This window comes from Boleophthalmus pectinirostris, unplaced genomic scaffold (assembly GCF_026225935.1).
Source record: "Boleophthalmus pectinirostris isolate CB_2022bp ecotype Guang Dong unplaced genomic scaffold, ASM2622593v1 HiC_scaffold_3, whole genome shotgun sequence".
NCBI lineage: Eukaryota > Metazoa > Chordata > Actinopteri > Gobiiformes > Gobiidae > Boleophthalmus > Boleophthalmus pectinirostris.
Window position 1 is genome coordinate 23,299,944 of NW_026571299.1, and position 16,647 is coordinate 23,316,590.

Here is a 16,647-nt window from a genome sequence, read left to right on the forward strand (position 1 = left end):
AACCTATGGGAAATGATACATTGCAGCTGTTGTCACCAATATTCCCTGGAGGTGTAATGCTAACTGGAGGCATTTCTCTGTCTTAAGCTCAGTTACTCACGTTACATTTCAATATAATCTTTGTTTTAACTCAATATGACCAAAAAAACAAACTTAGCTGGAACTACAACAGTTGAATTTGCTGTCTCTCTCAAAAAATTACATGTGGTATGGAGGAGGGACATTGAATATATGGTTTATTTGTATGAGAAAACAATCTGTATAATTACCTTCACTGACTTTTCTTTACTTTTTAGCTCCACCTGAAAACAGTGCCCCCCCTCCAGATGTGACCGCTGTAGTTCCCCCCACGACCACCAGAGGGCCACGCGTCGACCGACCGTCCATCGCCACCGTCCGAGGAATGAGCCGAGGCCAGAGTCGCTCCAGTATGATGGAAACCGCCGATGGTAAACTCAAAAATCCAAATTTACTACAACATTTGACAGGAATTTCTATACATTTCCAATCGAAAATTCTTTTATTAACCAAATGTCACTACTTCTTTTCTTCTCAATGTTTTATAGCTCGTGGTAATCTGCAGAGTAAGCCTATTTATCATGTATATTGTCAAAAACCTCATGTCTTGGTCCCTCGTTTTTCCTATTGTTCATCGTGAATGCCAAAATATATCACAAAATTCACACCAAGAATGAACTTTCACTTACAATTTTCCAGAATTTTTCCCCAACCACACCTTGGTATTCCTACGTCTATTCCGAGTTTGCTGCTTTTTATTCCCATTGAAAATATATTACAAATTTAAAGTGCATTTGACAGGTTTTTGAGCTTTTTTTTTTTATATTACTTAGACTGGTGGAATGAAATATGTTGTAAATTGTAGTTTTTAACAGGATGAGGGAAGATAAGTTGCCTTTATTTATTCTAAAATGGGGAAATTACAATGTTGCAACACAAAGTTCAAGGACAGCAGGAGATTAGGAAACATGTAATCAAAATCAAATCATTTCACCACCTTTTAGTAAAGAGAGTCTAACTTGTTCTATGCACTTTAAGCACAATAGAAGATCAGACTGATGTTTTATTTTGGGATGAGGAGTAGCAGACTGAATTAGCCTGGCCACTACAATTAAACCAATCCAATAGTGATTGTTAAGATCAGACTGGGAAGAGTTCAGACTCCGTGTCACTGCAGAAAGTGAAGGGTCTGACTGGCCAGGCTAAGATTGTCCAACAGTGAAACATTATAATATTTTGTCCGTAGCTTGGTTTAATATTCATGTTTTGTATTTTTACAGGAGTCCCGGTGAACAGTCGTGTTTCCACTAAAATCCAGCAGCTCCTGAACACTTTGAAAAGACCAAAGAGACCCGAACTCAGTGAATTCTTTACAGACGACTCAGAGGAGATAGTGGAAGGTGAGTTGTTAACAACATGGATATTTTGTGTTTGGTGTGGGGTCCTTATAACCTGGAATGGATGAACTTGGATGGTGATATTTGTGAGTTCACAAACTCACGAGAATCACTGCTTGGGTAACCAGTGTTTCAAGCCAATCACAGAGCATCGTTGTGGTTTGGGCAGAGCCAAAGCTGAAGCGCCCAAACAAACCAGAGGGAAATATGTTGGTGAGTTTTTTTTAACTGGATGTAACAAAAGTTTGAATTCTCAATTTGTTCTGCTGTTGGGATTCTTCAACCAGTCAGTCTTCAAATGTTCTTCAGAACTGTTTTAAATTGATTAGGTTAGAGATTAGAAAATGATTTCTGCATTTTCCGAACTTTAAGTCGCTATATAAGTATAAGTGGCACCAGCCAAAAAATGTGCAATGTAGAAGAAAAAACATATATAAGTCGCACTTTTTGGGGAAATAATATAATAATAAATAATATAAAATCAGAGACCAGGAACTGACATTTCATGTTGAAAGTCAAGTTCCAGTAATAACAACAGAACAGAGAACAACAGGCTGAACAGACGTTAATATGTTAACGTCACATATGAACAGTTCTTCAGATAATTATAGCATAAAGAAAAGAACAGAAGTTTACCAAACTCATGATCTCACTCCAAATCACTAAATCCATTGAGTTCTTTGTCCTCGGTGTCACTTCTGCACGACCTCCGGAGATAAACCATAGATCCATGATGTAAACGGAGTGCCGCTTCCTCTTCTGTGTAGCTGTCATCAGACTCGGCATCAGTTAGAATTATTCCAGCCTTTCTGAATCCTGACAGGATGGTTTCAGTTGTCACTGAAGTTCAGGCTTTGTCGATTCATCCAGTGACTTCCAGGAAACTTACATGGCGTATCCTTCCGGTTCCCGTGAAGCTATGTTTTCCATCCCCGCTTTCCACCAGTCCCTCACAAGTTTCTCGCTCGCTCCAAACTTTCTTTCTGCTGCTCGATTATCGTTTTCTGCTGCATATTTCAATACTTGTAACAAGACAGCGGCTTTTTCTACAGGAGACATGCACAGTAGAGTGAAGTGACAGCGGTACAGGAGTAATAGAAGCAGCAGATACTGACACAAGCCTAGAGCCTCTCATGACTGTCAGTCTGAACATTTTAATATATAAGTCACACCAGAGAATAAGTTGCTGAACCATCCAAACCATGGAAAAAAGTGCAAAAGTCCGAAAAATACGGTAGAACTAATTTCGGCACGGTGGCTGAGTGGCTAGCACTCCTGCCTCACAGCGAGAAGTTTCTGGGTTTCCTGGGCCTTTCTGTGTGGGTTTCCTTCTGGCACTCGGCTTTTCTCCATCAACTTAAAATATGTACAAATATAACCTCCAGCTAAGGTTGTCCTGACCTCAAGACCTTGGAGATGGACCCCTGAGCGTGGCACTGTGCCCACTGTTCTCGACAGGTAGCTGTGGATTACATCACATCAAACTACTACCACTTTTGCACCGTTCATTATTCACATATTTAAATACCATATTCAATCACTGGCTCATATTTATACACAACATTGTTGTGATTTTGTACCACTCAAAAATAAACTGAAAATAGGCAATTACTTTTCAGCTTTTGACAAATGAATTATATGTTGATGTTTTGCGTCTCTCCCTCTTCCAGTGCCCCAGCCAGACCCCAACACGCCGAAGCCCGAGGGCAGACAGATCATCCCAGTGAAGGGGGAGCCTCTGGGGGTGGTGAGTAACTGGCCTCCTGCTCTTCAGGCCGCTCTGGCTCGATGGGGCGCCACCCAGGGGAAGAGTCCTGCACTTACAGCTCTGGACATCACCGGGAAACCTCTGTATACGCTCACATACGGTAAGAAAAGAAAAAGTTACACAGTGGAGGCTTTAATGACAAGAATGGCTATTGTGGCATCAGTATTTGGTCTGCTCTGTTGGCTCTGTGCAGGGATAGCTTAATTCATTCTACAAACACATTTATCCTCTCCAGTTTGTGGTCTTTATTTAGCCCGTGGCCCTGCTGATTGTTATTGTCTTGTTGTGGTCTGTTTTAGGAAAGCTGTGGAGTCGCAGTGTGAAGTTGGCCTACACACTTCTGCACAAACTGGGCACCAAGAACGAGCAGATTCTCAAACCTGGCGACAGGGTGAGACAGCAGGGGGCAGCATAGTGCAATACTAACAATCTGATCTCACAAGCAAAGAAAATCTGTGCAGTTGGCTTTACTACAACTCTAACAATGGGACAACTCATTCAAACTGTCTGACTTTGTATTATCAAAGAAACATACTAATCTATTGGGGATGGGACAAGATCTCCTACCACGAGATCTTGTGAGACAAAACTGACACATGAAGAGACACACTGCAAAAAACACTATCTAGCTACATTAAAATATCTTAAATTAACACCATTTTACTTACTATTTGAGTAGATGTATCTTGACATGTAAAATGATCCCTCAGTGGAGTAAGTATGATTAGATTTTGTTTCTTATTCTATGTGCAAAAAGTTGTTTTGTTTTTTTTTATTCAATTGCAGTAGGGTGACCATATTTCCGTTTGTGAAAACCCGGACACATTACCGGGGTTGGGGGGTGAAGCCTCGACATTGAGCTAGTCTCACCTCGCAACCTATGGATATGGACTCCCACTTGTCCCAACCAGGACAGAAACGGAGAATTTCATTGTTAAAAGCGCATTTCTGACTGTTTGTGTCTGCTCGCTCCTTCTGAGTTACAGAGAGCTACGAGAGACGCTCAATTTAATGGCCCCAATGAAAGGTAATGAAAACCCGGACATTTCCATCACTTAAAAAAAAAAAAAAAAACCCGGATGCCCAGGACAAGACGCAAAAAACGAACATGTCCGTGGAAAAACAGATGTTTGGTCATCCTAAACTGTAGTAAGATGTTTTTATATTTTAAGTACAAAAAGTCTTTCCATTGGCAGATAATTGTACTTGTCAAGTGAAATTTACTCAAGTCATGATAAAACTTTCTTAATACAAGTCATCTTAACTTGGTTAGGTTTATGTTTTTGCAGTGTATGAAAATTTGGATGGGAAAAAACTTTGTTTTAGGTCCTCTATTGATAATGTATTTGATCTGATTTATTTTACTGTGTTTTTCCTCATCAAAAACATACTTTGTGTTTTGTTTCATTTTCACATTTAACACACAAACCCTGTGATTTCTTCTCCCAAAAGGAAAACACTCTTTTCTAACTTATGATGTCATGTGGTAATACAAGGTGTGCTCAGCTGTGTTTTTAAGATCCACATGCCTTCACTAGAATTATTTGAATAATTTAAGTTCTGTCATTGTCAGTTTCTAGTGAACTAAAGGTTGAAGGAGAACTGTTAACTTGAAAACTACTACTTCATGATATCACAAGGTAAACAGAGCATTTTTGCTTTGGAGATGGAGATATAAACACTGTTGGGCAAGTTACTTCAAAACTGTAATGTGTTATTTATTACTTGTTACTGTCATTTCAAAGTAATTCGTTACATTACAATATTACTGCATTTAAAATGTAAGGCATTATATTACTATTGCATTACATTTAGGTTACTCTCACTCTAACTGTGAAGATGCTGAACTTTTGTGCTGTATATGGACTGAACCAGGACTAAACCAGGACTGAACCAGAACTGAACCAGGATTAAACGAGGACTAAACCAGGACTGAACCAGGTCGGAGCAGAGTTCTGCGTCGGTCCTTTACCTCGCGGTCACCCGACAAGTCTACGTGGGCGCATCTCACAGCTTTTTCACCGCTGCTGATATCGCGATGATTTTAGCAAATTTGTATGAAGAAAAACCCACCACTTCAATCCAGGTTAAAGAATGCATTGTAATGCGTGCTACTGACATTTGTACCAAGTAAAATATTACAATTGTTTTCCCTGTAATGCCACATTACTGCGTTACAGCAAAAAGCAACACATTACAGTAATTTGTTACTTTTATAACGCGTTACTCCCAACACTGGATATAGACAGACTAATAATAAAGGATTACTTAGACATGTGTGAATGAATCAAAACTCAACTCCAGATATGTTTTTGATGAGGTAACAGTCTGTAGCTTAAAACTCACAAGTGTCAATTTTGCGTAATATAGGATCTTTAAACAAATACTGACAATACTATAAGGACTAACGAATACATCTCTGTGTCCTGTAGGTGGCGCTGGTGTACCCTAACAGTGACCCGGGTATGTTCTGGGTGGCCTTTTATGGCTGTCTACTGGCTGAAGTCATCCCTGTGCCAATAGAAGTCCCGCTGTCTCGAAAGGTCGGTAAATGAAAAAATACTGTACATTTAGAGTAGAGTAAATAGAGTAGAATTAGAATGGTATTTATAATGGAAAACTATTGTATGTTTCTTTGTTACACCCTACATTAAGAGTAAGCAGAGTAATGACCCAGATAGGGCTCAGTGTTGGAAAGACTGTGGTAATGTCAAAGCAGGGCATTTTCACATACTTTGTACTAAGATTGCACCCTACAGGACGATGGTGATAAAAGCTTTTCAAAGTATATTCAGATTAGACCTGTCATTGGGATTTACTGAAGTAGTTTTCTGTAATATTGCATGTGGAACACAGAAATCAGATAAATATTTTTTGTCAGTACTGTTGGCTGGAGCAAAGAAAGCCATTACCAGGAAATGGTTGTGTAAAGATGCACCTGTATTTACTGACTGGATCAAAGTAGTTAATGACATTTATGACATGGAGAGACTGACATTTTCATTGAGACTTTCTACTGCTAAATGTAACAGATATTGGAGGAAATGGGCCGATTACAACAAAACACAAGTATTTGACAGTGTATTTGTGTTACGTCCCCTTTGCTAGGGGAGAAAGGGAAGTAACAATAAAACCAGGATGTTTAAGGTTTAACTAAAAATGGTGCATTTATTATTTACAGTTTAGGAAAAGAACAAAAAAACAGGTTTTTTGAGGAGAAAATAAAAAGGATTTCAACAAAATAGTCTACTAAACTAAGGAGCCCTAACTAAGTACAATGTAACAAAATCTAACTAAAGTTGTACTGCGAACAAAAGGTGTCTCAAAGAACTAACGGAGGCAACAGCCAGCAATATAACAAAACACAAAATGAGACAACCAAAAAAATCAAACAAAAGGGCGAGCTGGCCGCAGGGATCCAGCCGCTCCGAGCAGGTGGAAGACTGTCCTTTTTAAACCCCCGCTCCCACAGGTGGCATCCGCAGATTGGTGGGGGTGGAGGGGTGACCGGCCAATCCTCGACACGATGCGACGCCAGCCTCCGTCCGGCGTCTGGTGCTCCCGTGCATCCGGGTCCAGGGCTCGCGAACCGAGCGCATCATACACACACAAAAGCAAATAGAGAAGAACGGGAGCACTCTTAACAAATATCAAAGGGCCGGGGCCTGTAACAATTAGTATCTTGGTTTGGACATGCTAATACTGTGAGGTTAGATAATTATTATTTTACTCAGGGGTTGCTCACACTAGATGCTCTAAATATGATTGAATTTTATTGTGGTCTGCATTTTTGTTTTGTTTTGTTTTGTTCTATCAAATTTTTTTAAACACATACAAAAATAAAGTAAAAAAAAAAAGAAAAGAATGGTATTTATAAATCTATATATCATTTGTTTCAGGACGCAGGCATCAGTCAGCTGGGCTTCCTTCTGGGCAGCTGTGGCGTTGGTTTGGCTTTGACCAGTGAGATCTGTCTGAAGGGTCTGCCCAAAACCCCAACGGGAGAAATACTGCAGTTTAAAGGTACGATACAAGTACACATATACCCTCGAATCTACATAGCTCATGTAATTGCTACTTTCCTTTACATATTTTTTTAATATATATTTTGAAGGTTGGCCAAGAATGAAGTGGGTGGTGACAGACTCCAAATACTTGACTAAACCTGGGAAAGACTGGCAGCCGCACATCCCCACTGCCAATACAGACACTGCATATATAGAGGTAAGGTCACAGCAGGAGGGAATAGGCTCACAACTGATAATAAATAAATTAATAATAAGCTGGTTGACCTGGTTTATGGTTCATATCTCTGTAATTACTGGGCCTATCTACATGAAACAAACTGGCACAAAGTTCAATGTCTTCTCTGTAAAAATAAACTAAAGCAAATTGGCTTTTTCTCTACAGTAGCTACAGACAATATTAATATGGACAGAAATGGCCTTTTGCGACCCTCTCATACTCGGTGCGCCGTCTGTAGACCGACGTTTACCTGTTGCTTTGACGACGATGATGGAAGTATTCAGAGCAGCAGTCGCATTTCTTCTGATCGTGCACAGGAGCACTCAGAAAACAGCAGCATGTAGAACTTTGTACGCAACCATCAGCCCGGAGCAGAAGCTCTGAGCTCGGGCAGCAGCGCAAAATACACGGGAGCAGTCAGCGCGCAGCTCCTCAAGACGGGGCTGGGGGTCCAGTGTTGGTCAGATTGTCCGGAGGTTTCGTCCTCCGTGTCCTGGTTCCAGATGGGGGCGAGCAAGACCAGCGTGCAAAGGACTGGGTCCGAGCGGTTCCGCGTCGTCCTCTGTGCGCTGGTTCTGTGCGGGAAAAGCGAGAATGCGCTGTGGACTACAGGTCCGGGCTGCTCCGGTCCTCCACGCTCGACCGCGGCCTGGTTCCGAGGTGGTGCAAAGCATCCGGACAGAAGCATGAATCCAGTTTGGTTCATTATATGTTGTTCTGAGCGTCCGTCTGCGCACGTGTTTTTTTTGTTTTTTTTTTTTTTCGGGGAAAACGCTTCTCAGGTGGAGGCACCGGACACCACCCCCCGCTTCAGCTCATCTGTTTGTTCTGCTGAAACACTTTTCCTATGTTTGCGTTTGCACACACAGCTGATGGATCAGATCCATGACCAGAAATGAACGAGGGTTTTACCCCTAAAGAAACCATATTAAAACAACAACAAAAAAATCATTCCTTTTCCATTTTCACTCATTTTTGAAAAAGCTCCAGGGAGCCACTATGGGAGTGCTAAAGAGCCGCATGCGGCTCCGGAGCCGCGGGTTGCCGACCCCTGGGCTAGAAGATTAGAATTATACCTGGTCATAGAGGACAGAGCGGCTTACACAGGGACCCAGAAATGCGTCGGTCCATTATAAACTCATAAGAGTTTATAAACTCATAAGAGTTTATAAACTCATAAGAGTTTATAAAGAGGTGGCTGCAGCGCTCATTCTCCTCGTGCGCGCACTTAAAGTTGCGGACTTTTACGCACTCGTTAACCTGGCACCTCCACCGCGCTCTCACCTGCAGGAGGTCAGGCCTATGTGGCCCCCTCTCCTGCCAACAGAGCAGCGTGCGTAAAGCTCTGCGCGCTCTAATGGCACAGAGCACGCTAAATACCCTCCAATACGGGATGGCGGTTCTCTCTCTTTTTCTCTCTCTCATTCAAGATTAGTCCTGGTTTAGTCCTGGTTCATCGGTGTCGGAACGGGCGCATGTCGGGGTGGAGGGTTGTCGAAATGACGGTATGACAGAGTGGGGGGTGTCGGAGTGACTGTTTGTCGGGACAGGGGTTGCCTATGCTTTAGAACAGGTAGGTTAGCTTATGCTAACGTCAGTTTGGTGTATGGATATAAGGCGTTTACCCAACATACCCAACAAAAGCAAGAGTATTAATTTTTAAAGAGGCTAAGTAAATTCACCCATGTCATTTGTATTCTGAGAGGAAGAACGTTCGCCTCTCAGTTTCAGCCAGCTAACGTCGGCATACAAGTGACTCTTTTGCTAGCACGTAAAGGAGAAAAAAGTCCACTTCAACCAGGCTTTCTCGGTGTTTTGTTTTCTCAAAACACCGAGACGTTTCGGACTTCAATGGACTTTACGATGCTATGAGAACACCTGTTTGAAGCGGACTTTTTGGCTCCTTTTTGTGTCTATGTTACACTTGTCCTGCTCCCGCTGTGGGCTTTAACTGGTCCCAGTAATTACCTCCGCCAAGGAGGTTATGTTTTTGCCGGCGTTTGTCTGTTTGTTTGTTTGCTGTTAGCAACATAACTCAAAAAGTTATGGGCCGATTTTGATGAAATTTTCAGGATTTGTTGGAAATGTGAAAAGGAAGAACTGATTTCATTTTGGGGGTGATCCGGTAGAAATCCTGGATTCTGGATCACTTTGAAATTTTAGTTAACATTGTGGTAAATGGGGCCAAAAATTTTGTTTCTCAATATCTCGGTTAATTATTAACCAAACCCCATGAAATTTGACTCAGGGATGGACAATGGGATCCTCTTTCATATTCCAAAGGCTGATCCGGATCTGATCCAGAAGACTGATTTTATCGCAATTTATATAAAAAATGGGGGTAGTCCTTGGCGGAGGTCTGCGCTCTCTAAGTGTTTTTCTAGTTTCTTTTGCTATTACAAAGTATTTACAAAGAATATTCATTGATCGTGTTGATTAATTCATAATTTGAAAAGAGCAGTGACATCTAGCCGTTGTTTGAGCCATTGTTGTTGTTGCGCCGGAAGTGGAATTGCACAAACTAGACAAACCCCGCCCACAAAACCCGGAAGCGTGATAATGTTCCATTAGCAGATCTTTGGTTGAGCACGGCCCTTTATAATTTCACTGGCAATTCACATTTTGGAAAGAAATATCCAGAAAGAAATGTTAATAAATAATGCCACTCCTTTTTCTGATATACTAGTTGAAATCGTTCATTTACGCTGACGCTTTTTATCTTTCATTCAGTAGAGATTGGCAATTCCAGAGCTGAAATTATTCATATGATTCTGCTGAAGGTCTATGGAGTTTAAAAACACAGTGGAGCACTTCCTATATTACCACATGACATCACGAAATAGAACAGTGTTCTCTGTTTCAGATACAAACTCAGTCTAAATATGTAGGTTTTGTGTGTTAATCAGAGACCTTTTGATTACGAGTCTTAAGTTCTGTGACTGAGCTCCAGTCTCAGCAGAGATTTTCAAACAAAAGCTCTGTTATTTATCTCTTTAACAGGTGATTCCAATGTGTTCCATTGTTGGATTTTGCACATTTGACTACACATGTTTGTTGAAGCACAGCTGTAAGACACATGCTTCTTTTTTTACTGTGAACCATGCCCTTGAAGCTTTCCAACAATGTGTGAATGAAACAAAACATAACTCCAGGATTTGATGAGAAAACAACATTATAACATAGATCAGAAAAAGTGTAAAATGGCCTCTTTAAAGTATGGGGAAGAAAGTAAAGTAGGTAAATCTTTATTTATATAGCACCTTTCACAAAGTGCTTTACAGAGCAAAAAACTACATAAAAACTACATAAACAAGAACAGTGGACCGGAGGGTGTGGCCTGTGGAGTAGGGGCGCAGTAATTCACTGATGTACTGGGATGCCTGTCCATTTAACACTCTGTAAGTTAAAACCAAAATTTTAAAATCAACACAGAACTTAACAGGAGCCAGTGCAGTGAAAATAAAACAGGTGTAATGTGAGTTCGCCTGTTTACTCCTGTTAAAAACCTTGCAGCTGCATTCTGTGCAGGTTGCGGCCGCTTAAGTGCAGAAGCATTAAAACAAGTAAAAAGAGAATTACAATAATCTAAACGAGATTAAATAAAAGAGTGAACAATCATTTCAAGATCAGCATTTGATAAAATTGGTCTGAGTTTAGTGATGTTCCGAAGCTGATAAAAACAGATTTAACCACTTGGCTGCAGTGCCCCTCCAAAGACATAGAAGTGAAGTTAAAAAGTTTAGAATGTTGTTTTCAGTTGGTAATAATTGATTATCTGTATGTTTCAGTACAAGGCGAGTAAAGACGGCACAGTGGTTGGCGTAGCTGTTTCTAAAGTGGCCATGTTGACGCATTGCCAGGCTCTGACTCAGGCCTGTAACTACTGCGAAGGTGAGAGACATCACAGGAAAAGAAAAATGTTTACATGTACGAAAACATGCACTACGGAACTTTTTGGGTGGATGCACTGCAACCTCCTCGTCTCCATGGAGGTTTTATTGTTATTCCCTAGTATGTTCCACAGTTTAACATTCATCTTATCTATCTCCATGGAGACAAGCAGGTGACTCTGACAGACCAAGTTACAGGTCAGATCTGCAGAGAGGCAATCCTGCTCACAATAAACATGCATGTTTTTCCAAGTTATTTGTGCCAGATAGATATGGGCCCCGTCAAGCAGAAGTATGCAGCAAGGCCAAAAATTCAAGTTAATCCATCTGATATAAAAATGTATTCAACAGATAGCATATGTACTCTAGTTTATTAAACTGTTTACCTTTTTTCTGTACCATTTTTGATTCTAAAGTTACATACGTTTTAAACAGAGCATGTATGCAACATGGAACAAAAATTATTTCCCAAATTTCAAAGACCTGCAAATCATGTAAATAAATGGATGTATTTCATCATATCTTGTGTTATTCAATCTTTAAACTGTTGATGAAGGAACATGATTTTTCAAAAAAAATGTATTTAAAATAATAAAAATTAGCTTGGAAAGACTGACATATTTTGTAGAAATAGTTACCTTTCATTTTGAAGTAATATTAAAGTATTGGGAAAAAAAAGCTGACAAATGATGCAAAATCATGCACCTTCTACTTGCTTGCACAATTTTCCCTCTGTTACTTTTCCCTCTGTTACCAAGACCTTTCTTAATAAAAAATCTCATTACTCAAAAAGTAAGAGGTTTTTCAACCTAATCTTGTACCATATGGTAGAAAACTATATGAAGCAATATTCAAACCAGTTTGTTAAGGATATGTAAGTGAGAACCGCTAGTTATCACTGTTTGTATTTATTGCCCAAAAAGTGCTGCATATTTCATTCCCTCCGTTACCGACATTAGTTTTTTATTTTTTGTCAACAACTTGAAAGAATATCGCAGGGTTAACTTTACCCTGTTGGAGTGTTAACTCTTTCCTACATTCTAATACTTTACGTATTTCAATAGTCCCTCTAGTTTCTGAATAAGAGCTATTTGAATGTAAAAAATCTGCCCGTTTCCCTCTGTTACTGATTGACCGGACCCATATGCTTATTGTCAAACAGGTGGCAAAGTTATATAGTGCATCTTTAAAGTCATTTTATGTTTGTTGTTAATGTTTTTATTTTTTCCTGTGTTGATATAAAGGAGAAACGATGGTGAACGTGTTGGATTTTAAAAAGGAAATGGGACTTTGGCATGGAGTTCTGACAGTAAGTTATGTTTTGAAAGATCTAGAGCTCTGGAATGAATGAAATATGCATTACATTTAGTTTGTTTTCATTTATATTCTGTCTCTTATATATAGAGTAACTTGTAAGTGAAATTGTAAATGCAACCTTGCTGTTCTTTCTTGGAATTCTGTCATTGTTTTATAGGGTTTGGCGTTATAAATATTTTTACTTTAACCTAAACCTTTTCGCTCATGATCCATGGGGTTGTAGTCTATGTTTTGTTTTGTTTTGTAGTGCTGCAAAATGACCGAATAAACTTAATGTGATTTAAGATAGTTTAGGGAGTTCAGGAGTTATTCTTGTTCTGATTTATCTACAATAACACAAAGATTACAGTAACAAACATGTATTGTATTATTTTATATATATTCATCTTGTACCTTACCTATGTCCATCACAATTAACACACAACCCTGATACAAAAATACTATACTGAAATGAAACTATGTTAAGATGGTATGTGATTTAAGAACTATTTGTAAAAGCAAGAATCATTGTTGAGTGAAGTGTTCCTATATTTTAATTTTAACTGTATTTTTGTCATATTTTTGTTCAGGCTGTGATGAACAGAATCCATACCATCAGTGTTCCTTATGCTGTGATGAAGGCCTGTCCTCTGTCCTGGGTCCAGAGGGTCCACATACACAGAGGTGGGTACACTGCTAGAACCTTATCATCAGGGGTTCAGTGGCTCTTAGTTAGTTAGTTAGTTAGTTCAAATCTGCACATACAATTCACAGAACAACATAACAATACAGGTGCAGATACGAACACTCAAGATTTGAAAAGGGGATGAAAGAAGTAAAGCTTTTACATTTCCAGTCCCCTCCCACACTTCACTTCACTTCTTAAACGTTTCATTCCATGTTACACACCTTATGATAATATTTGGCTTTCCAAGTACCGTCAGATCTAAACCAGGACTTCATTAGGCCTAGTTTAAATGGCCTGAAATGGTTTACCCAAGTTCAAATATGGCACTAAACCACAAATAAGGTAGTTCAAAGTGATGATTAACACAAAAGGAAAGGAATATACTAGTATTTGTCTCTCCTTATCTTACTTTGTCTTACCTCCACTGGTACACATACCTCAGATTGGTGTAAGGTAAACTTTATTGATCCTGTTTAAGAGTTAGTCTTCTGCATTTGATCAGTTCAGTGGCTTTGGGGCAAGTGGTCAGTGATCCATATTCAGATGTTGAGCTCAGTTTGGTCAGGACTACCTCAGCTGGAGGATTAGAGTCCTGGAGACGTGTAGGTCCTGGAGAGATGGAGGCTGCAGCAGATCATCTTCTCAGAGCTCACAATGTGCTGCAGTCTATGAAGAGAGGAAAAATTAATGAAAAATGAATCCTGTTTGAACTGATAACTAAGAAACTTTTTCTATGATGTGTGTTTCCAGCGCGCGTGGCTCTGGTGAAGTGCCGGGACCTGCACTGGGCCATGATGGCGCACAGAGAACAGCGTGACACCAGCTTCACCTCACTCAGGATGCTCATAGTGGCCGATGGAGCTAATCCATGTGAGTCTAACTACATATATACATTGTTTGTTGGAAGAGAACCTGTATTTAATCTATACTATGAATTAGAATAAATATTGACCATTAACTATGAGGAAATGATTGAACATTTCAAATGATGTTTTTTGCAGGGTCTGTGTCTTCGTGCGATGCCTTCTTAAATGTGTTCCAGTCTCATGGGCTGAAGCCGGAGGTGATCTGTCCCTGTGCAGCGTCTCCAGAGGCTCTCACTGTCGCCATCCGCAGGTCAGTCCACTCTACTGCATGTATTATGTCTATGTCCTGGTTTAACTGTCTACTGCTCTCCTATATTTATGTCTGTATCCTCATTTAACTGTCTGCTTTTAATACAGGATATACGTATAGATGGCTCCATAGACATACACAATTACAAAAAAATCTGACTTGTAAAAAGTGGACTATAGATACAATATGCAACATGATAGACACAATAAAAAAACCTGTGGTACAATCAGCATAAGAAACTACCAATTTGAGAAAGTCTGCTTAATGTTTCATTAAATCAAAATAGTGAACAATTTAACTAACATCTAGTTTAGAAGTTATTATTACCATTGATATAATTTTTTTCTCTTTGTTATTCTAATGTGATATGTGAGCTACTAAGTCTAAGTAGTTGTGGACCAGACACTTAAGTGTCTCTAGTTTTATGAGTCAAGTCAGCGCCATAGTTGGTCTGGTGCTGTAATCAGTCTACTCTTAATGAGCTGCCTTTGAAACTTGCTCTATGATACACTGATGACTCTAGTGAAATCTTGTTGTTACTTTTACAGTGACTGGCTTTTTCTCAAAGGTTCAAGATTCAGTCATTGATAGAGAACAAATCATGCCACACTTTGCTTTCATTTCCATATTTCTTGTTGTTTGAGTTCATTGTATGAGGTGTGGAGCAGATGGCAGCATCAGCACGTGGGAGAGCGGAGAGAGGGTCACGGTTGCTTGTGTCTGTCTTTTTTTTCTGTGATCATGTAATCATGTGGTGGTAGAGCGACAAGATTTGTCACAATCGATATCACTGTTTGAATGGATTCATTTAGCAAATTGCAAAGGCTGCAATTTGCTAATCTTCTCCGTTATTCTACATTAAAAACTGCTAACCCTGTAGTTTAGATCTGTATGAACATGTTCTGTAATGTGATTCATGTATTAGTTTCTTTTTGTCAATTCTTAAAATGTGCGAGGCTTGTCAGTAAAATCAGTTACAGTAGACGTTAACCTGTGATGTGTTTTATGTTTTCAGACCGGGTGTACCTGGTGCCCCCCTCCCCGCTCGGGCCATCCTCTCTATGACCGGCCTCAGTCATGGTGTGATCCGAGTCAATACAGAGGACAAGAACTCTGCCCTCACTGTTCAGGACGTGGGCCATGTGATGCCCGGAGGTGAGAGAGGAGAGGAGGAGGAGAGAGGAGAGGAGGGAGGGAGGAGGGAGTGGAGAATGAGGAGAGAGGAAAAGGGGATGGGCATCCAACAGTTTCTAATAATGAGAGGTTTATGTTGCTCTTGTCTGGAGTCAGTCTCTTCTTATTTCTGTTTGAATACAGGAGAGTCTGGAACCAGATGATACAGTGCATCAGTCAAGCACACATTTTTACCCCCGATTAACACATTCTAGTGATTCTCATAGATTTTGTAGAATCAGTTCTTTTCTTTTTTACTCATAAGCGACCATGTTTTTTTCTGTAATGAGATTACAATTGGAGACACTTAATGAACTTCATAGGCTTGCCCCTCAAAGTTCTACAGTGTGCCATTATTCATTCTGTAGTTGGTACTGATATGATACTTCTGTAGCCACAGCTGCGCAAATTTTGTTTTGTTCCAGTTTTACGTTTTTTAGTGTTTTTGTGTGTGTGTGTTCCCCTTTTTAAAAAGTACAAGAACATACTATTACATGATGGAACAGTCAGCTTCATTTGGTGGTAAAATGATGATGTACTTTACATACAGTGAACTCTTCCTCTCCCTGCTCGTAGCCCTGATGTGTATAGTGAAACCGGATGGACCTCCTCAGTTGTGTAAAACAGACGAGATCGGAGAAATCATCATAAACTCTCGTGCTGGAGGAACCATGTACTACGGTCTGCCCGGACTCACCAAGAACACATTTGAGGTTTGAGGTCACAATCACATCTAAACGGTGTTAATGCTGTTTTTTATTCAAATGATGGTGTTTGTCTTGTCCAGGTGATACCAGTCAATGCAAATGGAGTTCCAATTGGAGAGATCCCATTTGTGAGGTCTGGACTGCTTGGGTTTGTTGGACCAGTAAGTACAGGGAAATAGATTATATTATATATGTAAATGTATATGTAAATCTGATAACGCTTTATTTTAGGGTACACACTAACATGTAACTAGTTATGCTAATTTGCATACAGTACGTCTCATTGTGACTCCTGTGTCGGAGCGGTTTTGTTGCGGTTTGACACTCAGAACAGGAGCTTTGCTCTGCG

The 16,647-nt window shown here is 40.0% G+C and overlaps 1 protein-coding gene across 1 annotated transcript in view; it reads left to right on the top strand.

The window, feature by feature from the left end:
• Window positions 1–16,647, top strand: part of dip2bb (disco-interacting protein 2 homolog Bb) — a 109,167-nt gene that overhangs the window by 72,962 nt on the left and 19,558 nt on the right. Inside the window, exons 7-21 of the mRNA XM_055160553.1 lie at window positions 297–449; window positions 1,299–1,418; window positions 3,086–3,283; window positions 3,483–3,574; window positions 5,616–5,726; window positions 7,083–7,206; window positions 7,298–7,407; window positions 11,217–11,319; window positions 12,563–12,627; window positions 13,205–13,298; window positions 14,053–14,172; window positions 14,304–14,418; window positions 15,434–15,573; window positions 16,168–16,304; window positions 16,379–16,459. Of these exons, the coding sequence (XP_055016528.1) occupies window positions 297–449; window positions 1,299–1,418; window positions 3,086–3,283; window positions 3,483–3,574; window positions 5,616–5,726; window positions 7,083–7,206; window positions 7,298–7,407; window positions 11,217–11,319; window positions 12,563–12,627; window positions 13,205–13,298; window positions 14,053–14,172; window positions 14,304–14,418; window positions 15,434–15,573; window positions 16,168–16,304; window positions 16,379–16,459 (1,763 nt within the window). The remainder of the gene's footprint in view (window positions 1–296; window positions 450–1,298; window positions 1,419–3,085; window positions 3,284–3,482; window positions 3,575–5,615; window positions 5,727–7,082; window positions 7,207–7,297; window positions 7,408–11,216; window positions 11,320–12,562; window positions 12,628–13,204; window positions 13,299–14,052; window positions 14,173–14,303; window positions 14,419–15,433; window positions 15,574–16,167; window positions 16,305–16,378; window positions 16,460–16,647) is intronic.